Here is a 20,852-nt window from a genome sequence, read left to right as displayed (position 1 = left end):
ACAGGTGGAGGTCTCCTGTCTTCCTCTTTTCCTTGTGCCTTTAGCCCAGAGCCTCTCCTTGGACAATGATAACACCCTTGTGATCCAATCTCCCGTCCTCAGTTCTCCTAGGCTATGAGGGGTGAAGGATCCTTTCACACTTTAATGGTCAATTAAGGCCTTTATAATTAGTAGTCTAATCATCTCATTAGACCATATGGGCTTGATCACGGCACTCTGGGGAGATCATTGGATTATAATGGCAGCTGTGGCCTTTTGGGTTGGACACCACAGGCCACACACCACAGAGCAATATGCAAAAGCACGGAGCAGTATGAGAGACCCCACAAATGGTCCTTCTTTCTCAGACAGGGTTACCCATCTGACGAGGTGGTTAGTCAGCAAGTTACAGGTGAAAAAGGGCATTCCCCTCAGGAAACTGCACAGGCTTCATGCTATCCTGCCAGCCACACCAACTGTTTTGTGCCGGCCTCAGCCTATCAATAAGCAATGATGAGGTTGGACTGGCTCTTGTGGTTCTTAAGATGCCCTTCAGCGGTAACCATCAGGACACTTTGAAGGAAAGGTTTATTACCTACAGAACCTGGACATTACACAGCAGGCCTGGGGCCACCCAGTGAGGGCACCGGCAGAGAGAGCATGTGGGCCTGGGGTTCTGCTTTTATTGGGGTCCATGGTGGGGGCCTAGGATTTTGAGGGCTTAGTCTTTATCCGGTGAATTTAAAACTTAAGAGTAAGAATTTAGGGGCGCCTGGCTGGATCAGTTGGTTGAGCAACTGACTCTTTTTTTTTTTTTTTTTTGACAGAGAGAGAGTGAATACAAGCAGGGGGAGCTGCAGGCAGAGGGAGAAGCAGGCTCCCAGCTGAGCAGGGAGCCCGACAGGGGGCTCCATCCCAGAACCCTGGGATCATGATCCAAGCTGAAGGCAGATGCTTAACCGACTGAGCCACCCAGGCGCCCCGAGCGTTGGACTCTTGATTTCAGCTCTGGTCATGATCTCACAGTTCTGAGATGGAGCCCTGTGTCAGGCTCGCACTCGGTGCGGAGTCTGCTTGTCCCTCTCCCTCTGCTCCTTCTCTCTCTCTCTTTCACTTTGTCTTAAATAAATAAATAAATAAAATCTTAAAAAAAAATAGAGTGAGAATTTAAAGTGAAGGAAGAGGGGCACCTGAGTGGCTTGGTCGGTTAAGCGTCTGCCTTCGGCTCAGGTCGTGATCCCGGAGTCCTGCTCAGCGGGGAGTCTGCTTCTCCCTCGCCCTCTGCTCCTCCCCCTGCTTGTGCTCTTGCTCTTGCTCCCTCTCTCAAATAAATAAATAAAATCTTTTAAAAAAAATAAAGTGAGGGAAGAGAACAGACCAGTGGCGCAAATGATCAGTTATCAAAATCAGCCAAGATCCCCAAAACAAAGGAGCCTCAGTGGAGGGGAGGTGGCGTGGCTCTTGGTTTATTAGAGATAGTTATGGATTGGATGCCTCAGTAATCCAAGCTTAAGTCAGGCACCGACTTTACAAAAAAGAAAAGAAACCAACAGTCAGTTTACGTGGCCAGAGGGATGTGTCCCAAGCAGAGGGAACCTTAAGCCCGAAGGCTCTGGAGCAGGAATGTACTCAGTGCATTTCAGGAACCAGTAGCAAGGAGGTATTGTATTCCCATCGCTCAGCTCTCGCCCTTCCCAGATCCTGGAGAATTCTCTGCCCAGAGCCATGGATTTCCCTCTCCAGCCTATGGGCTCTGGACTTATTTCTCACTGTTGAGAAATCCCCATGCTACCTCTTGCTTTCAGCCCAGGGGCTTGTGTAATACACAATGAAGGAGCAAGTAGTATGTCAGGACACAAGGGCCAGGTCTGAGGAGTATCTTCCAAGAACTCACATTAGAGCTGGAGACATGTTTGGGATATTATGTTAGAGAAAACAGAAGCTGGGAAATGAGTGGAATCTGCCTGGGTCCCAGCAAGTCAGCAGTAGGGCCAAGGTAAGGCCCAGGATGCCTGACTCCCACCCTGTCCACTCCATCTCAGGACCACCAAAGCCCTTCCCATCTGAGTCCCCCTAACTTTCTCTCTCATCTCTCCTTCTCTATCCCCAGATACCTAGATCTGCCCGAAAGGATTTTCACTATTCTCCAAACACGTCGTCATCACCTTTCAACTCCATGTCCTTGAAGGTAATAATGCCTTTTGTACATCACATTCTCCCACTTGTATATGAGGTAAACTCCTACTCATCCCTCAAGGCCTCTCAAATGTTTCCTTCCCTGGAACAATAGTCTAAACTCAGTTTCTCCAGAACCCATTCATCTCTCCTTCCTCTGTGCTCTCATAATACTCTCCACATACATTGATTTTAACATTTACTACCCTCTCCTATAATTGTCTATAATTGTTTTAGTCCTCATTGGACTATATTTTTCTCTAGGACAGGGATTATTTCTGCTTCTGTCCCTAGGGCCTAGCATGGTGTCTGGCATTTGCTTGGCACTCAATAAATGTTGACCAATAGTGGAACAAATGAAGGAATATGAAGCAAATTTCTTAACCTCTCAGTCTTAGTTTTATTATCCTTGAAATGAAAGGAAGTTAAACACTCAGCAAGGTTAAATGATGGATAATGGATGTAAAACAAATATCACCATCATTGACTGAGTTGCCCAAGCCAAAAATAGGGGATCACACAAAATTTCCACTTCTCCCATTCCCTTTTCCCCTCCCCCAGCTAACCAGTCACCATGGCTTGTTGAACCTGGCTGCAGACCTTGGTAAGAAACTCTAGGTTACAGGGGAATTTCCATTAGGTCAGAGCTGTCAGGAAGCATGGGAGGCAAAGGGTGTTGGAGGTAGGGAGTCTATAAGGCAAAGAAGCAGGGAGGAGAGACTCATGGGTACATAGGCCACAAGAAGAACAGATAAGGGATCCAGGAGAAGGGAGAAATCAGGCTGAGTCCTGGCGACATAGAAACCACTCAAGACTGTGTGCTCAAGAAATCCTGGTGGGCTGGGGAAACAAATAGAAACAATAGAAACAATTTGTACAGAACGAGGCTGTAGTAGAGCACCGCCTCCTTCCTGATACCCCTTCTTTACTTGGCTTACAGGATATCACCCAGCTTGCCTGCTTTTCTACTTATATTTTTGGCCTTCCTCAGTCTGGTTTGCTGCTTCTCCTAGTTTCCTTAAATGCTGAATGTTGCAGGAAACTATTTTCCATCTACACTCACTTCTTTGATGATCTCATCTAGTCTCATGGCTTTAAATGCCATCTATGTACTGATAACTCCCAAATTGGTATCTCTAGTCTAGATCTCTCCCCTGACCTCAGACCTCCTGCCCCCTCCTCCTCCTGCCCTCTCACCATCTGTACTCCAGTGAGCATTTCAAACTCCATACATCCAAAAATGAGCTCCAGATAGTTCCCCCCACAAAACAACATCTCCCTTGTCTTCCCCATCTCAAGAAATGGCAACACTGGTCTTCCAGTTGTTCAGTCCTTTATTCTTCTGATACTCCACATCGAATCTGTCAGCACATTCTCTTGTCCCTACCCTCTAAATATATTCAAAATTCATCCACTTCTCGTCCCCCACCTCTGGATTATTGTAATAGGCTCCTAGTTGGTCTCCCTGCTTCTGCCACTCTCCCTCCTGAATCTAATCTTCGTAGAATAGCCAGAGTAACTCTGTTAAAATGTAAATCAGATTGTGTGGATCCTCTGCTCAAAACCCTTCACAGGATTCTCAACATGGAGTAAAAGCTAAAGTCGTTATTGTGACTTGCAAGGCTGTACTGTCTGGCTCCTGCTACCTCTCTGTGCTCTTCTCCTACTCTTACCATAGTACTCGATGCTCCAGCCATTCTAGACCCTTTGCACTTGCTCCCTCTCTGAAATGCTCTTTCCTAAATATCAGAACAGTGGGGCCCCCCCAATCTTTTTCTTCAGACCTTTACTCAAGTCATCTTCCTAGTAAGGTCTTCCTTGGCCCCCCTACCTAAAACGAAACCTCTCCCTTCCCCGTTTCTCCGATTTATATTTTCTCCTAGGTATTTACTGCAGTCTTAAAACTATATATTTTATCTATCTTGTTGTTTATCTCTCCCATTAGAATGGAAGCTGCATGGAGTGGGCGGTCTGTTTTGTTCACTATTGTATACCCACTACTTAGGCTAGTAACAGGCATATAGTAAGGCACTCAGTAGGTATTTGTTGAATGAATGAATGAAAAAGGTGGACATTTCCAAGAGGCAAATTTTACTCTTTAATGAAAACCTTTATGGGTGCCTGGGTGGCTCAGTCGCTTAAGTGCCTGCCTTCCACTCCCGTCATGATCCCAGGGTCTTGGGATCGAGTCCCGCATCGGGCTCCCTGATCAGTGGGGAGTCTGCTTCTCTCCCTCCTTCCTGCTTGTGCTCTCTCTCGTTATCTCTGTCTCTCTCAAATAAATAAAAATAAAATATTTGAAAAAGAAAAGAAAAACTTGGGGCGCCTGGGTGGCTCAGTCGTTAAGCATCTGCCTCCGGCTCAGGTCATAATCCCAGGATCCTGGGATCGAGTCCTGCATCGGGCTCCCTGCTCCGCGGGAAGCCTGCTTCTCCCACTCTCACTCCCCTTGCTTGTGTTCCCTCTCTCGCTGTGTCTCTCTCTGTCAAATAAATAAATAAAATCTTTAAAAAAAAAAAAGAAAAACTTTTTAACGACTAGAGTTGGTTGGAAACGTTATGTTACATATACGTTGGAAACGTATATGTTAATATACACAGTACACTACCACTTAAACATGTAATCTCATCAAATCCTCACATCAGTCCAGGATAGGAGGAAGGCTGCACAGTTTATGAAGCTGGTTGAAGAGGAAACTGATTCCAGGTTGGGAGAAAAAGGACCTGTTAAAGTTCACACATCTGGTGTGGTCAGGAGTGGAATCGTGGATGATTGCTAGCCCTAGACGAGGCTGGTGAGTGATGGAGCTTAACGGGGTTGGGTTCGGACTGCCGGTTACAAGAAGGCATGATCTCTGAAGGGGAGGCTGAGTCAGAGGTTACAGAGGGGATGCTTCAACAGAAGCATCAGCAAAGGATTGGGAGAGATGACGAAGTTGACCACTAAGGTATTTAGCCCAGGCCTGGAGATTTGACCACTAAGGTATTTAGCCCTGCTGACTTCCCCAAAAGCAGTGCCCTGAGGCTGACTAGTCAAACCCATACACGATCTCGAATGCAGAACTGGACAGGCAATCTTAAGAAACCAGTGAATCCACTGTGGGTCTGCAGAGTTTGGCTTCTCCACTGGACTGTGAGGTCTATGGGGGCAGGGACCGTGTTCTAGATTTATCCCCAGCTTCTAGCAGAGCCTGGAATATAGTAGGGACTCAACGATTTCTGTTGAAGTCATACATAAATGAATGTATGCGCCCAAACAAGAAACTGAAGGTGAGAAAGAACGGACGGAGGGGCGTAACATCATCCAGCGATTTTGGTGTAGAAGCAGACGAATTTTCCTGGGACGCGGCAGGACAAGCAGTCCTAGTACTAAAGCAGGCTGCTGCCAGCTATTTTTCAGCAGGGGTTGGCAGGCAGATCCTGGCTGGGGACGAAGGGGCGGGGTTAAATGGGCCGTTAGAGAGGGACCAGGCTGGAGAAGCCGAAGGGCGGAGGCTCCAGGAGGGACCAATAGAGTAGGCAAATTTCCAACCTCAACGCTGTGACTAAGGTGTGTAACGTCACATCCGGTGTGGTGGGCGGGAGCGGGAAACAAAAGGAGAGCAAAGGCGCATGCGTTGGTGCTTCTCAGGTTCTGGCGGGCTCTTCCGCTCAGCCCGAGAGAAGTGCTTCCGGGTTGCCGCCGGCTGCCGCCTCCCGGCGCGGTAAGTACAGAAGCCAGGCTGCGGCCGCTGTCTCCCTGCCCCTTCTCTTCTCCCTCCTCCAGAGAAACCCCGTGGCCCTGCCCCGGCTCCTCAGGACCTCCACGTTCAGACGCCTTTTAACATTAAAGAGCTCCAGCTCATTGGCCGCTTCCTCGAGGCTAAGCCCCACCCCGTCGCCCAAGATCCGTCACTCATTGGTGTCACTTTCTGTCACCCAGCATTTCTTCCAGTTAATTGGCCCTATTCAGGCCCCGCTCCTTTCGCGATTAGCAACCCTATAAGGGCAAATGCCTATTCGAATCCCGCCCCTGCATTCTTCGTGTTGGTCCACCCCGCGGTTATTATCATAATAAGCAAAGAATGGGCGGTGGCTTTGAGGCGAGGGGTGCGCTTTCGGAGCCTCAGTCTCTGACCTCTCCTACTAAAGGGGATTTGAGGATGGGTGCTGGTGTGCTGGTGACATTGGCGGGGAAGCTGAGGTTCACGGAAGGGCAGCGGCTGGCCCAGGATCGGTCAAATGAGTTTAGGGCAAAAGCAGAACTAGACGTAGGTCCTTTTCTCCCGCTCATCTCCTCTAGTGCCTGGCCTCGACTTCTTCCCCGTGGGAATTTGATGCCCCAACTCACTTGTGATCTAGAGCCAGTCGTTGCCTGTCCCAGGGCCTCAAATTTTCCTGTGAGGTGAAAGGTTTTAATTCAGATTCCCCAGGACCTTTCTGGTCAGCCCCCTCAGCTGCTTAATCCGTGCCGAATTTACTTATTCTCCCACATGACAGTTCATTCAGCCTTCCATTTACTTATCCATTTACTCAGGCCTTTAGAATGTCTTTCTGAACCATACTGCACGTGGTACCCCACCCCCACCCCAGTTCAGCTGTGGTTCATGAGAGAGGTGATTAGTGTCCTACATTTCTGACACTGGGTAAGTATGGTACAGATCATAGAGGGGCAAAAAGTAGGTCTTACTGTTGGGAGGAGGTAAAGATAGTGTCAGTGGAGCCCTGCTACCTCTAATTTCGTCTAATTTTGTAATGCCAGTCTGCATTCTGGATTCATAGCTCTACATTTGGCTTCCATTCTCTTCCCTGCCTTGAACAGTTTAAACCACTTTACTTCTCCATAAAGTAAATTAATTATCAGAATAACTATGAGGGTGTAGTATAATTGTTATTATTCCCCATTTTACAGATGAGGAAACTGAGGCTCAGAGAGGTTAAGTGACTTGGCCGAGGTCAAACAGCTAGTAAGTGGTGGAGCCAGGACTCAAACCCAGGTCTGTCTGATTCCCACAAAGAAGAGCGATTTCCCTACCTTCTACTCCACATCATCCCCAAATTAAACTGTAACCAAATAAAACCCCAAACCAAAGACGTCTGACCGAGCGGGATTCACCTGGCCCTTTACCTCAGTCTAGGAGCCATGTCCACTTTGTTTCCCTCACTCTTCCCCCGTGTGACTGAGACACTGTGGTTTAATCTGGATCGACCCTGTGTGGAGGAGACAGAGCTGCAGCAGCAAGAACAACAGCATCAGGCCTGGGTAAGTAAGGACCTCGCATAGTGGTGGAGCCTCAGTCAGGGAGGAGCTTTTTGCCCTGGGTTGGGAACAATCAACCTGGGGGGCAGGAGGCCTAGGTTCACATCTTTGTATGACCCTGATTTACTGTGGGCCCATGGGACTTCTGGGCCAGACTGGAGCCTAGGCTCTTTTCCCTAAAGCATAGGAAATAGTTTTGACTTTATTGAGGACCTAGTAGATGTGATATTCTAGATTGATAGTCTCTCACTTCACCCTCACAGTAATCTTATGAGGAAACCATGGCCCAGAGAGTTTATGTAGTTGGATCAAGTTTATAAGTAAGTGGCAGATGACAAGAGATAAAGGGATTGTCTCTTTCAGGAAACTGGAAGGAAGCTTCTCCACATTTAAGGGGTCATCTTAGGGGCAGAATGGGCCAGTCCCATGTCCCTGACCTGTCCTGCTTGTGCCCTGACCATGCTCTCCTCCCACTTTGGCCATAGCTCCAGAGCATCGCAGAGAAAGACAACAACCTGGTACCTATTGGCAAGCCGGCCTCAGAGGTGAGTGGTTCCAGCAGGTAGGGCTTGTGTGGGGCCCAGGCAGACCAAGGCTCTGCTCTACTTCTGAAAGTTCTGCCTCTGATCCCAGAGCAGTTGTGGTCTTCAGCTCTGGGTGGAGGCTGTAAAGGGGATGTAGAGTGGGTGGCCATTGGACCCAGCACTAAGGTCCTACAGAACATGCATCAGCTTCCTAGACTCAAAAAGGTGGGGCAAGGTTGGGGAATGGAGGGTCATTCATTGTTCCCAGAGACTGGCTCCAAGTGGACCAGCCCTTGAACTGGTCCAGGCAGCCCTATAGAGCCTATAGGCTCTTCCCTGCCTCACCAGCACTATGATGATGAGGAAGAGGAGGATGAAGATGATGATGAAGATAGTGAAGAGGACTCAGAGGATGATGAGGACATGCAGGACATGGATGAGATGAATGACTACAATGAGTCACCTGATGATGGAGAGGTCAATGAGGTACGCAGGGGTGTGGGGGAGGGCCCCTACCCCTGACCTAACTGGTGGCCAAGGGTTACAGAGACGCTGGTTCCAGACGGGCAGGATCTGGGACTGGGGCTGGCTGGGTGGCTGAGGCCCCTTCCCACCCACACCCAGCCTTCTCTCCAGGTGGACATGGAAGGCAACGAACAGGATCAGGACCAGTGGATGATCTAGGTAGACAAGGCAGGGTGGCCTCAGGGAAATTCCAGGCCAGCCGAACTTACCCTGCATCCCCTGCAGAACCAGCTGTTTGCCCCAGTGCCTGAAAGCTCACCTTTGGGTATTTCTTCAGCTGCTGCCAGGAACTGGTCTCCTTGGCCCCTCCCAGGCCATCAGTTTGCCCTTGAGTCCCCAGGGCCTGAGCCCAACCCACCTTTCTGCCTAGTACTTCGCCCTTTGGTTGCCAGGTATAGTCTCTAACTCCCTTTAATAAAGACACAGGACTGATTTTTTCCCCCCCGTGTCTATTCCCTATTTGTTGGTGGGGCCCAGAGGAATCCAGCATCTTCTCTTGAGCTTTAGGGAGAGGGCACACAGGGGACTTAGGGCAAGCCTACCTGACCATGCGGTCCAGGGCTAAGGAAGGCCAGAGTGTCCCTGGCTCTGGGCCCAGGCTCCATCTCTGGCCCAGCTTATATTCATATATTCCTTCAGAGCCTCTCTGTTTCCTCTGATCCCACCTGGAACTGCATGGGCTGGGGAGGGCAGGCTTTCTGTGGCCCGGAGCTGGGACGCCCCTGGAGCTCTTCCAGCCAGCTTCCTTGGTGTTAAGAAAGCAGATTAAATCTCAGAGCAGCACAGGGACTCCTTTGGAGTCACCCAGAAAATCAGTGATAGAGTTGGGTTGGGAGCTCAGGACTCTTGCCTGTTAATCCATGACTCTCTCTGGAAGGAGAGGGGCCAGTGGGACCAAGCAATCTGACAGAACTTGATGCCTGAATCAGTGTGGAACAGGAGTAGGGCAAAGGTGGGAGGACAGCCTTCCCCCCCACACACTGCCCCCCAGAGCTCAGCATGTGTCAGGCCACAAGCAGTGGGGGAGGGGATGTTCTGAGGTCCTTGCTTGGGTGGGGGTGGAGGGGTGGCAGTAAGTACCCCTGGGCCTGGACCTCAGCCAGGCCCTGCATAGGTGAGCTGGGCTATGCCGTCCTTGATGGCAGGGAAGTCTGGGAGGCCAGTGTGGTGGAGGCGGCAGCGGTAGCGGCCACAGTTCTTGGCATACTGCAGGAAGCGAGGTGCACCAGGGAAGAGCACATGGTCAGCCAACACAGTGGCACCAGCTGGCAGCAGGGCGTGGGCCTCCAGCAGCTGCAGGTCTCGCAGGTAACATCGGGGCCGGTGTGCCAGGAGCACCATGTCTGCCCGACTCAGCTGGTACTGGGTTCGTAGGCGTGGGATCACCTCCTCTGAGCTACTCACGATGAGCTCCACCTGTGGGAGTGGGAGGAGCTGGAGGTGAGGGTGGGAGGGACTGTCTCCCACACTAGACGCCCGCAGGATCTGGCTTACTTTATGCCAGGTCCCGGCCTAGGTCCCCATGAGTGTTCTCACATTTCCTCTGTCCTCAGAAAAACCCAAGAGGCAGATTTCCATTCTGCCAGTGATGAAGCTGAGATTCAGAGAATAAGTGCTTTGCCCAAGGTCATAAAGCTCACAAGACATAGACAAGGTTTGGACCCAGATTTGCTGGGCTCCAGAGACCTTCCTCTTAACTGCTCCTTTGTCATCCAGCAGCAAATATGAGCAAATGACTTGGAACAGAAAGGCAGGAGTTCATACATCACCGAGGGTCACAGTCCCCTATGAGGAGCTGCTGCCTTCTCCTAGGTGGGATTCCATCACTGGGAAGGCCTGGCTAGGGCAAGGCTGGGGGTGGAAGGGAAGAGACAAGGGTTGGGGAGGTGGGGGCTGACCGTGCGCTCGTCAAAGCCAGCCAGGCGGATGAGTTTTTCAGCCACTGCTGCCATGCGTGGGTCCCACTCCACGGTGAGAAGGCGGCCCCCGGGGGGCAGGGCATGGGCAATAAGCAATGTGGAGTACCCGCAGTGGGTGCCCAGCTCTAGCACGGAAGCAGGGGCCTTCTCCTCCACCAGCCGCATCAGGATCTGACCTGGGGGGAAGATGGCTGTTGCAGCAGACATGGGAGACAGATGCAGGGCCCCTGATAGAAAGGGATCTCAAATGCCCACCTGCCTCACTGCAACCCCCAAACAGCTGGGGTCTTCTCAGACTACAGTTCCAGCTGCCCCCACTGGTCCCCTGCCCCTCCAGGCTTGCCTCCTTCACGCTCCTCTTCATACCAGCCATTAGGCATCTTTCCAACAAACAAATCTGACCCTGTTGTTCCTTGGTTCCTATGATCCTCAAGGCCTTTGAGATTGAACTTGAGATCCTCAGCCTGACATTCGGGACCTTCTTGGACCCGATCCTATCCAAACTTTCCAGTTCTTCCCATCTGTAGCCTGTATCACAGCCCTCCCAAGCACTGTGCCCAGAGTCAACCAAGTCGATGCTGGCTCATTCCATCATGCTACATTAGCATATGTGACTGGCTTTGCCCCTCCCCACCCCTGTCTATCTGCTTGGCCAAGCTGGAAGCAATTCTTCTCTGTGTTAAGTGTTGCTTTCTCCAGGAGGGCTCAAGCAGAAACAACCACCAGGCTTCTGAGAGACCTTTGCTAGAACTTCCAGTTTCATTCCCCCTTGTTTTATTCATTGAATATCTTTCTAACCTTGGAATTTAAAAAATTTCTTCAGACTCTAAAAGCACTTGTGCCAGGAGCCGGGACTCAGACAAAGCCAGGCAGCTACCCTGAATGGGATGTGGGAGCCTCCACAGTGTGGGGGAGAAATACTTAGCACAGGTAATTAGAAAGTTATGGGTTATGTGCTGAAATGGTTGTCCCTTTTGTATTATGTCCCCTTTGAGGCCAGCATTTATGGCTGATTCATCTGTGTGGCCTCTGCCTCCTTTTCCCACCCAGCACCTAGTATAGGCCTAGCACAGAAGGGTGGCAATAAGTGTTTGCTAGATGAGTAACTTTGCCTAGCCCCCTCATTTGCAGAGGAGAGAAAGACCCAGATAGGATCAGGAACCTGCCCAATGCACCCCGTAGGCAGCGGCAGATCCCAGACCTTCCTTACCATCTTGGGGGTGCTTCCTGGAGCAGAAGGCTAAGGAACACTGACCTTTGACAGGCCCCATGTGGCCCAGGTACTCGCAGTGGCTGCTCCAGTGGTCCAGGGTGGTGATGATGTGACTGGGGTCCCCAGGCAGGGCGTGGGTGAGCACATAGCTGAAGGCCCGCTCCTCAGCCCGCAGCCCTGAAAGGCAGTCTCGGAGGCTCCGCAGCAAGACCATACGCACCAGCAGTCGGAAGTAGTGCCGGTATCGCACGAGCAGTGTCACCACCAGGGGCAGGAAGGCCAGTGCGATGGCGGGGGACATGGTCCCTACCAGGGCTCTGGGGTGAAGGGAGGCAGGGAGGGAAACCCACACCCACCATTGCTTGTCATTTGTATTATCCCTATATTTTACAAACCATAGCTCAGAAAAGCTGTCTTTTGTCCAGAGTCACACAGCAGAACTGGAATTTGAATCTGAATTGGTCCGATTTCAAGCCCATGTACTTTCAAGGACTTCATGCTAGTCTGTGTTCTGCACCCACCCCCAAACCACCTCTTCCCACTTCTGCCCCTTGATCCTATCTTCACCTTGCTTCTTCCACCTGTTTCTCCTCATCTCTGTAGTCACCCCTTCTGGACTGCTTTCTGCAGACCTCCTCTGAGATATCCTCCACCCTCCCTACCCTCTGCCTTCTCTTCTCTGACCCATTAATGTGGAGCAAAAGAGCACAGCTTTGTAGTCAGAAACCCCTTCAGGCCCTGTGTGCTGCCTTAGTAAAAGGCAATCAAAACACTCCATAGGGTGTTAGGATGAGATTTCTTCCCATCCCTCCATCTGGTCTTCCCTGAGTGTGGGAGGAATCCTTGATTCTCTATCTCCTCTCCAGAACCTGTCTCCCCTCCCCTGCATTCGCCTTTTCTGTTCTCTCTCAGAATTCCTTTTACAAGCATGTACAGACACAGCACACAGTCCCCCCACTCGGGCCTCTTCTTCCAGGCCCCCTATGGGGGACAAGTGCCTTCTCCTCTCAAGTGCCCTGGACCATCCTCCCTTTCCTCCAGATCTGCCCCTCGTGAGGCCCCTGGTGATGGGGACTAAAATTGAAAGTAAGAGTATATAAATGGATGTGAGTAGGTGAGTGATAGTGAGTTTGAACTGGTGTGCTTGGGAACCCACACTCAAGAGCCCTGCTTACCTGGGCTGGAGGCTCCTGCTTGGGGAAGATCAGAGGGGGAGTCCTTGGGGCCAGAGAACTCTGAGGCAGGCTGGACCTGCTCTCAATTATTGATGCAGAAGCTGCTGCTGTCACCTGAGACCTGCAGTTCAAGTTACTAGCTGCAGCAACAAGGTGGGGCTAACTCTTACCCTTCTCGAGCACTGAAAAAATGTACAGAACTCCAGGGTCTTGATCTGAGGGGTAATAAGAGCTACTGGGTTTGGTGACCTCTCCTCTAACTCCTTGTATCAGGACATGGGACATGGTGTGAGCCAAGGTGATGGGAGGCTGTAATTTATTCAATTCAGAATTCAACTGACATTTTGTCTAAGTAAATGCCAGGGTGTGGGTCGCAGAGGGGAATCAGATCTTGTCCCCTTCCTCCAGGAACTCCAAGTTTGGAGGAAGAGACTGATCCAGAAACGGAGAATAAAACATAATGCAGTGCTCCATGGATACAGGGACTTTGGGCTGTTTTGTGAACTGCTATGTATCTAGATAGAACAGTGTATGGCACATCAGACACTCAGTAATTTTTGATTCGATAAATGAAGGAATCAACACGGGATAGGGATTAAGCACAGGGAGCTGGACATGCCCAAACAATGGGATCGAAGATGGCAATCAGGAGAATACTGTTTGTAGTGAGGCTTGAAAGCAGAAGGCAGACCTGGTGGGGAGACGGTGTGCCAGGCCACATGAGGAAAGTCCAGGAGGTCAGTCGGGAAACTGCAAATATTTTCTTAGGGCTGGTGAGGCATCAGTCCAATCCCTGCACCGCCACCACCATCACTACCAGCCCCCACGACCCAAATGCTGGAATGGGAGGCAGGTGAGAGGCTCTGCAAGATCTTGAATGAAAGACCTGGACCTGTGTTCAGCGTCCAAGGGAAGATACGGGGTGGTTCTAAGAAAAGAGCATTGTGTGTTTGTTAGATTACTATGGTTGCTGTAAAAAGGCCAGCAAGATTGAAGAGAAATGCCTGAGGGCAAAGCATGTGAGGGGGTTTCTATCTCTTCCAGGATTGAGCTCTGCTCCGCTTTGGTTTGTGTATGAATAAGGGCTTTTCTTCCAGTAAGTCTCCGATCCCCAGTCCAGGCTGAGAACTCCGTTGGGTGCCACACTATGTGTACCCCGACTGGGGGCTGGGCATCTGGGTCCAACGCTTGTACACAGAGACTTGTGTGCTCTAGGAGGGTAGGGCCTCAATCCCACTCGCCCCTCGCATGGCATTTAGGAGAGCAAATCATGATGGCATTTGGGATAAGTTCACTCACTGGCCCAAAAAGGTAGCCTGGCACCACGCGACCACAAAGTACGAAGACCTCCAGACCCGGTGAAAGAAGACTCAAATTCCAAGACCGGGCAGCGACTTAAGTCATGTGATCTGCCCCGCCTTTTCATCGCATCACGTGTCTCGCGTTTTGTCAAGCGAGGTGAGCCTTCCCATTGGTCGGCGATGATCACGCGGTAGAGGCGGGGCCGGAAGTTGGGGTTGCGGCGGCAGCTGCGCGGCTCTGGGAAGGGATAGGCCGGGAGGCGGGTGGCTGCTTGCTGGAAGCAGCCACGGGTCATGTGACCGGAAGGGCTCCCGACGGACGCCGTCCCTCCTCGGCGCCGCCTGAGTGCCCGGCCCGACCCCGGCCATGGGGTGCTGCTACAGCAGCGAGAACGAGGACTCGGACCAGGTGCGGCCGCGGCGGGCGAGGCTCGGGAATGAGGGTTGAGAGGCTGAGGCGTGGGGCCCAGAAGAAAACCTGCAGAAGAGCGGGAGCGGGACTGCGGGGCTCATATAGTACGGAGGCCGGGAGGGGACAGATTACAGAGGGGACGTCCGGCCAGGCTCCTACCCCTGTTAAAGCCCCAGCTTTCTCTACAGTCTCCGCATTGGGGTGTGCAGGCAGCCGCCTGTCCCGCTTGCTCCCACCCCTTTCATCTTATCCCACCCTTAAACCTTTATAGCCTTCAGGATCCTCAGCCTAGGTCTGGGAAACTGTCTTCCCAGCTTCCTGTGCTTTTTCTGTGCTTGTATGAGCGGGCTTTGTGAATCCATTCTAGAGACGGGTAAGCTGAGGCTCAGAGTTCGTTTGTCCTGACATGAATCAGGAATTTGTGTATGCTCTCAACCCCTGGGGTTGGAGAAGGAAGGTCACTGCTGGTTTGGGGTCAGAGAAGGCCTCTGGAAGTAGGTGGCATTTGAGTTGACCAGTGAAGAATTTAATAGAGACAATGAGGACATCGAGACATGTGGGAAGTTGTTTGGGAAGCTACAAAGTGGGTTTCCGCCCTGGCTGGAGTGGATTAGAGAGACGGGATGGGGAGCTCCGTTTGGCCTGCCTCAGTGCAGTTTTTGCTTGGGGCCTGAAGGTTCCTTCAGCTAGAGAGGGTGCCTGTCCTGGGAATTTGTAGATCTGATCCCTTTGCACAGGGGATCAGGCTGAGAAACCTGTGCAGTTTTAAATTCTCCCTCTTCCTCTTGGTGCATTCTCACTTCTCCCCACACCTTAAACCCTGCCCTGCCTGCTTGATCTTTTAGGAGTGGGGAGACCTTCCTGAGGATGAAGTCTCAAGCTCTTGGCCACTCACCTTTTTTATTGTCTCTAAGCCTGGATTCTACATTTCAACACATTCTAGACATGGACACGGTAGAAAGATTTCAGCAAGTAGCTCACAGTCTGGTGGGGAAAATGGTAACAGAAATGGATTTTGTTACTGGTATTTGGGAAGTAGGTCTTTCCCCAGTGACTCACATGAACCTATTTTAGGTTAAGGATTTAAGGTTAGGAAAATGTCATTTGTATGAGAGGCATGAGGGGCTCCTGGGCCTCATTAATTTCCCCCTCAATGAACACATACTTTTATTTCCTATGCCTTATGTTAGGCATACCTCATGCCCACTCCCCTCACTTCATTGCAGCCTCCTAGAGGAAACGGTATGCCTGCCTACTGGGAAAACTGTGGCATAGTGGGAGATTGTCTTCTAAAGAGTAATACAGACTCTTGCAAGGAATGAATCAAGAAGGGTTAGTGTCTTCTAAGAAAGGATACCAGCTTCTAGTTGGGAGAACTGGGCTTCCTGCTCTCCTGAATTTCACCTTCTTGACAGGCTCTCACTTCTGTATTTAACCCCCAGAACGGTGCTCGATCAGTGCTGGGTGATTTAAGGCTTCGTGTGGCAAAAGTCTATGCCATACCCTTCACTATCTCAGAGTCCCTCTCTCAGCTAGCTCTTGGACAGGCCACTCTCCCATTCTCATCTCTGTTCCTTTATTTTAATAAAAAAACGTATGATGCATTTTTCAAAGGCCTTTATAGTTCTTTCATTTGATTTTTGCCAAGCGTTTGTCATATAGGTACAGGTTATGTATTTAAAGGCAAGAAAAAGGGGGGCCTGGGTGGCTCAGTCGTTAAGCATCTGCCTTTGGCTCAGGTCATGATCCCAGGGGCCTGGGATTGAGCACCGCGTCGGGCTCCCTGCTCCTCAGGAAGCCTGCTTCTCCCTCCCACTCCCCCTGCTTGTTTTCCCTCTCTCTGTGTGTCTCTCTCTCAAATAAATAAAATCTTAAAAAAAATAAAATAAAGGCAAGAAAAAGTTTAGAGAGACTAAGTGATTTAGCCAAGGATACAGAGCTGAGTAGTGCCATAGCCATGGTGTCTTGATACCAAGCCATGTGCTTTATCCGTTGGGCCAAGCTGTCTCTTTTAGCTGTGCCCATAGACCAGGTGGGTAATCATGGGCAGGCCACATATATTTGTCTGTGCTAGGGTAGACAATGAAATCCTGACTCCGGGGTTGACACTGACTCAGGGACAGACCTTGGTGTGAAAAACCTCCTCCATGCTGCACTTGGCCTTTTGGGGGTGGGGTGATGTTATTTGTCCACTCTTTTTTTTTTTTTTTTAAGATTTTATTTATTTATTTGAGAGCGAGAATGAGAGAGAGAGAGAGAGAGAGAGCATGAGAGGGAGAGGGCCAGAGGGAGAAGCAGACTCCCTGCCGAGCAGGGAGCCCGATGCGGGACTCGATCCCGGGACTCCAGGATCATGACCTGAGCTGAAGGCAGTCGCTTAACCAACTGAGCCACCCAGGTGCCCGTTATTTGTCCACTCTGATGGGGGTAGCCTGGCCTCTTCTGGGAGTCTAGGTCTCAGGAAAACAACGTTCTTGAAGAACCCTTGATGGGGGGAAAACTGCCCGGTCCTGCAGGAAGATCTGTCTCAAGTAGGGTTGGGGAGAAGAATGACACACAGGAAGCAAACTCAGGGTTCATTTTGAAGCCAGCTTTCCTTTGAGATAGTTTGATCTTTGGCAAGTATTTTGTCTTTTTAGCCCTTTAATACTTAGCCTGTGTTTTAAGGAGGAGGGGTTGTGTCGAGGAGTTAAGAGGTGATAGGGTAGAATCCCACAGCTTCTGTCTCATGCTTTTGAGAACTGGGGACACTTGGGCAACCTAGGCTTGAGAAGGAAGAGTATTGTGAAAAGGGCCTGCCTAGGGTGGGGCAGGCGGGCAGGAGGAAGTGGCTCTCTGTAAGGAGCGTTGTGGAGTTGTGGCTAGGGGAGCTGGGAGCCTGCAGTGGGAAGGTCTGTGGTAGGAACTGAAAGTGGCCTGGAGTGGAGCACTGGTGGTCTGGCACTGAGGGTTTGTCAGTCAGCATTAGGCAGGATGGGCCCCTTGTCCTTGGCTTTGTCCTGGGCACCCTTGCTCTTTACGGCTTGGATAGATACTCAGCAGGTCTGCTTATCCAATTTGTAGCTGACACAAAGCCAGGAGGGATTTGCAGCGGATGGGCTCAAGGCAGGGTCGTATCCAGAGAGACTGCAGTAGATTAGAACGAGGAGAAAACCACACAGAATTGTGAGGGACCAGGGAGACTTGGTCTGGCCCCAGGTTAGTTCTGGGAGTTGTGATTATCAGCGTTGGCTAGCAGTAACGGGACTACTGAAAATTAGCAAAATCACACTACTAGAGGTGTGGTGGCATGGCAAGGGAGGGAGCAGCTCCATGTCAGGTCAGGTTTCACCAGGTGCATTAAGTTTGGTTCTGGGAGTTGTATACAAAGAGAGCATCAGAGGAGAGTGAACACTTGAGAGTAGAAGGGACCTGCCCTCAAGAAGGGGGCATACTGGGGCTGTGTGACCCAGAGGCTGGGACTCCCGCCCTGACATTATACAAGGAATAGAATTGTTTGGGGGATCAGGAGTGCCATTCTTAGGCTCTTGACCTGCATCAGGTGCTAGACTGTTTTCTGAAGCTCTAGAGCTGTTACTGAATACATGCTTTGTGCCTCTGTCCATCCTTTCAGGGCCTCTAGGACTGCTTGGTTGCACTTTGATTCATCCCAGACCACCAACTCAGCTGAGCTCCCAGGGGCAGGCAGGACTGAGCCTTAGCTGACATTCCACACACTTAGGCACTTAGGATATTTTTTGGTGCTTAAAGGTCAGAGCTGGGCTGAGAGAAGAGCCCAGGAAAGGCAGCTAAAGGCTCCAGGGCTGACTTCTCCCCTATGGCCTATCCTAGGACCGAGAGGAACGGAAGCTGCTGCTGGACCCTAGCAGCCCTCCTACCAAAGCCCTCAATGGAGCTGAGCCCAACTACCACAGCCTGCCTCCCACTCGCACAGATGAGCAGGCCCTGCTCTCCTCCATCCTTGCTAAGACAGCCAGGTGAGCACCAAAGGACCAAGCCTGGGCAGAGCTTCTCCATCGATGTTAAAGGATGGGATAGAGGGACTGGGCCCAGGACATGGGGGATGGGACAAGGTCAGTGGCTAGAGGTGCCTCTGGGCCCAGCCCTGCTCCAGTGGGCAGGCAGGGACACTGGTGTCAGATAGCCCTGGAGTTGGCACTTGGCAGTGAATCCTGTGTGTCCCTCTTGAAGCACCTGTCATGTTCCCTCTGCCTCTTCTCCCCAAAGCAACATCATTGATGTGTCTGCCGCGGACTCCCAGGGCATGGAGCAGCATGAGTACATGGACCGGGCAAGGCAGTACAGGTGAGACCTGGCCAGCGTCGGGGACACACACACACACACACACACACACTCATACTCACACACCTGACGGGCTCCTTGGGCTCACACACACACACACACCCGACACACACACACACACACCCAGACGGGCTCCTTGGACACACACACACTCACACTCTCTCACACACACACACACACACACACACACACACACACCCGACGGGCTCCTTGGACACACACACACACACACACACCCAGACGGGCTCCTTGGGCTCCTCCCTGCCCCTCCATCCCTTATCCAGCTTTGGAGCCTGAGCCCCAGTCCACGCTTCTTGTTTGGGTGCAGCCCAGGAGACTGATAACAAATCTCTCTGGTACCGCAGCAGATGTTCACGTCAGCCCTGTTTGCCCCGTGGCCCTCAAGGGTGCGGAGGCCGAGGGAGGTGGGCCTGGAGCGAGTTTGTGGTGAGCGGAGGTGCCTGTCACCCTGCTTCTCTGGTCTGAGGGAGCGAGGCATGCCTGGGCTGGGCAGGGCTGGGCAGGGCAGGGCAGACCGGCCTGACTGCCCACCCCCCTCCATCCTCTTGGCCAGCACCCGCTTGGCTGTGCTGAGCAGCAGCCTGACCCACTGGAAGAAGCTGCCGCCGCTGCCATCGCTCACCAGCCAGCCCCACCAAGTGCTGGCCAGCGAGCCCATCCCCTTCTCCGACCTGCAGCAGGTGAGCCGCCCCTGCCTACCCTTCCCTCACGGCCCAGGCTGTGGCAGAGGGTTCACCCTCTCCGTCTCAGAGGCGGTAGGGAAGTGGAGTTAGGGAGCTTGGTAGCTCGAGTGCCCCACTCACCCTCACCTCTCGTACTTTGTATCTTCTTCTTTCCACCTTTATTTTCTTCCTCCCCTTTGTTCTTTGCTGTCTTTCCCATCCCTGCCTTTCTCTTTGGCTCCCCGTCCCTCACCATCCCCTCCTCTCTTGCCACCCAATCCCCCTCCCCGGCTTTCCGGATCTCCCTTCTCACTGCCTCTCTCTGTTCCTCTCGTCCCTGGCCCCTCTGTCTCAGGTCTCCAGGATAGCTGCTTATGCCTACAGTGCACTTTCTCAGATCCGAGTGGACGCAAAAGAGGAGCTGGTTGTACAGTTTGGGATCCCATGAAGAGAGGGATCCTTGGACAGCTCTTCTCTTCACCCCGTCTCCACCCTGCCTCCCCTGGCCCCCAGCCTCACTGCGGCTCACACAGTACCCTAACCTGCTACTAATCACAGAGAAGAGTGTGGAGGAGGAGAAGAGTGAGGCTGGAAGCCTCAGCAAGTGAGGACGGAGCAAGGGAGGGCAGAACCATTTGGGACTGGCGTTCATAGCCCTGGCCAGGAATGAGGTGGGGATCAAAAGGTTAGGGCCTAGTAGGTCTTCACCGTCACTGGGAAGGTGGAGGTACCACTGTGAGGGTGATCCCTGGGGGGCCTATCGGGGGCCCCTTCCCACCCTTTCTCTTGGCCTCACTCCTGTCCCCCTCTCCCTGACTTGGTGCTCACATGCACCTCACGAGGGTTTGTGACCAGGGTCTGGACGAGCTTGAATTTGAATGAATTGAGTTTGTATTTCTAGCACCCTGGGTTTTTACATGTTTGGGGTTTTGGGGTTTTGTTTTGGTTTGTCGCCCTCGATAAAGGAAGTGTATTCATCTGTGTGCTGGTTGCATCCCCTCTGTCCTGCCCACCACCCTAGTACTACTTCTGGTCTGTGAGCAGCGAGATGGGGGAGGGGGAGGGGCACGTCTTCCAGGGGCACTGAGAGGAATCTAGAAGATAAGGGTTCAGGGTTCCCAGGTCTTAGCTGGAACTTGGCCTGGGCTAACCTCAGATTGGATAAGACTGTCCCTTCTCCGGTGATGGGAATACTGTCAAAGCTGAACAAACTTGAATCCGAGGCAGCCCTCACTGTTGGGGGCCCTGCCTCAGGTTCAGTGGAATTACCAACAAGCCCAGGGTTGGGGGGGGCGGGTAAAGGCAGACCAAGGATACTTGATACGGAGCCAGCAAGCCACTGTTTTGAAGCAGAAGATTCTTTTTATCAAATGAAATCTCAAGCAGAACACCAGCATGTGAAACAG

General features: G+C 51.7%; 3 protein-coding genes across 9 annotated transcripts; 2 read left to right on the top strand and 1 right to left on the bottom strand.

Annotated features, from left to right (window-relative positions):
- Nucleotides 1–5,708: 5,708 nt before the first annotated feature.
- On the top strand, nt 5,709–8,880 carry ANAPC15 (anaphase promoting complex subunit 15). Of its 7 annotated transcripts, none has more exons than XM_006745710.3 (6): nt 5,735–5,857; nt 7,045–7,129; nt 7,271–7,395; nt 7,878–7,937; nt 8,265–8,402; nt 8,541–8,880. In XM_006745710.3, the coding sequence occupies exons 3-6, from the start codon at nt 7,276–7,278 to the stop codon at nt 8,598–8,600; spliced, it is 378 nt and encodes a 125-aa protein (XP_006745773.1). In that variant the 5' UTR covers nt 5,735–5,857; nt 7,045–7,129; nt 7,271–7,275; the 3' UTR covers nt 8,601–8,880. The 7 variants fall into 7 exon arrangements, with proteins under 7 accessions (XP_030897671.1, XP_006745771.1, XP_006745773.1 ...); XM_006745709.3 differs by having other exon boundaries at nt 7,266–7,395; XM_031041811.2 differs by lacking the exon at nt 7,045–7,129 and having other exon boundaries at nt 5,709–5,857; nt 7,266–7,395.
- LOC102731602 (transmembrane O-methyltransferase) lies at nt 7,673–14,254 on the bottom strand. Its single transcript, XM_006745717.3, has 3 exons — nt 11,616–14,254; nt 10,340–10,536; nt 7,673–9,857 (listed from the first exon to the last, which is right to left on the bottom strand). Exons 1-3 carry the CDS (start codon nt 11,872–11,874, stop codon nt 9,537–9,539), a joined length of 777 nt encoding a protein of 258 aa, XP_006745780.1. The 5' UTR covers nt 11,875–14,254; the 3' UTR covers nt 7,673–9,536.
- A 24-nt stretch (nt 14,255–14,278) lies between these two features.
- LAMTOR1 (late endosomal/lysosomal adaptor, MAPK and MTOR activator 1) lies at nt 14,279–20,427 on the top strand. Its single transcript, XM_081798771.1, has 5 exons — nt 14,279–14,458; nt 18,293–18,438; nt 18,689–18,766; nt 19,338–19,464; nt 19,802–20,427. Exons 1-5 carry the CDS (start codon nt 14,417–14,419, stop codon nt 19,892–19,894), a joined length of 486 nt encoding a protein of 161 aa, XP_081654897.1. The 5' UTR covers nt 14,279–14,416; the 3' UTR covers nt 19,895–20,427.
- The last annotated feature ends 425 nt before the right edge of the window (nt 20,428–20,852 follow it).

This window comes from Leptonychotes weddellii, chromosome 11 (assembly GCF_054177405.1).
Source record: "Leptonychotes weddellii isolate Sample4059 chromosome 11, ASM5417740v2, whole genome shotgun sequence".
Classification (NCBI taxonomy): domain Eukaryota; kingdom Metazoa; phylum Chordata; class Mammalia; order Carnivora; family Phocidae; genus Leptonychotes; species Leptonychotes weddellii.
The sequence above is the reverse complement of the archived record's forward strand: the minus strand, read 5'-3'. Positions and strand labels throughout refer to the sequence as shown.

What these genes read in the sequence shown, in the direction of transcription:
- ANAPC15 (XM_031041811.2), top strand. Translation starts at nt 5,766, where the DNA reads ATGCGTTGGTGCTTCTCAGGTTCTGGCGGGCTCTTCCGCTCAGCCCGA. An exon ending in GGCTGCCGCCTCCCGGCGCG is followed by an intron (nt 5,858 to 7,265) that starts GTAAGTACAGAA and finishes CCTTTACCTCAG; the next exon opens with TCTAGGAGCCATGTCCACTT. An exon ending in ATGATGGAGAGGTCAATGAG is followed by an intron (nt 8,403 to 8,540) that starts GTACGCAGGGGT and finishes ACCCACACCCAG; the next exon opens with CCTTCTCTCCAGGTGGACAT.
- LOC102731602 (XM_006745717.3), bottom strand. Translation starts at nt 11,874, where the DNA reads ATGTCCCCCGCCATCGCACTGGCCTTCCTGCCCCTGGTGGTGACACTG. An exon ending in CCACATGGGGCCTGTCAAAG is followed by an intron (nt 10,537 to 11,615) that starts GTCAGTGTTCCT and finishes TCTTCCCCCCAG; the next exon opens with GTCAGATCCTGATGCGGCTG. An exon ending in CTGGCTTTGACGAGCGCACG is followed by an intron (nt 9,858 to 10,339) that starts GTCAGCCCCCAC and finishes CCACTCCCACAG; the next exon opens with GTGGAGCTCATCGTGAGTAG.
- LAMTOR1 (XM_081798771.1), top strand. Translation starts at nt 14,417, where the DNA reads ATGGGGTGCTGCTACAGCAGCGAGAACGAGGACTCGGACCAG. An exon ending in AGAACGAGGACTCGGACCAG is followed by an intron (nt 14,459 to 18,292) that starts GTGCGGCCGCGG and finishes GGCCTATCCTAG; the next exon opens with GACCGAGAGGAACGGAAGCT. An exon ending in CCTTCTCCGACCTGCAGCAG is followed by an intron (nt 19,465 to 19,801) that starts GTGAGCCGCCCC and finishes CCTCTGTCTCAG; the next exon opens with GTCTCCAGGATAGCTGCTTA.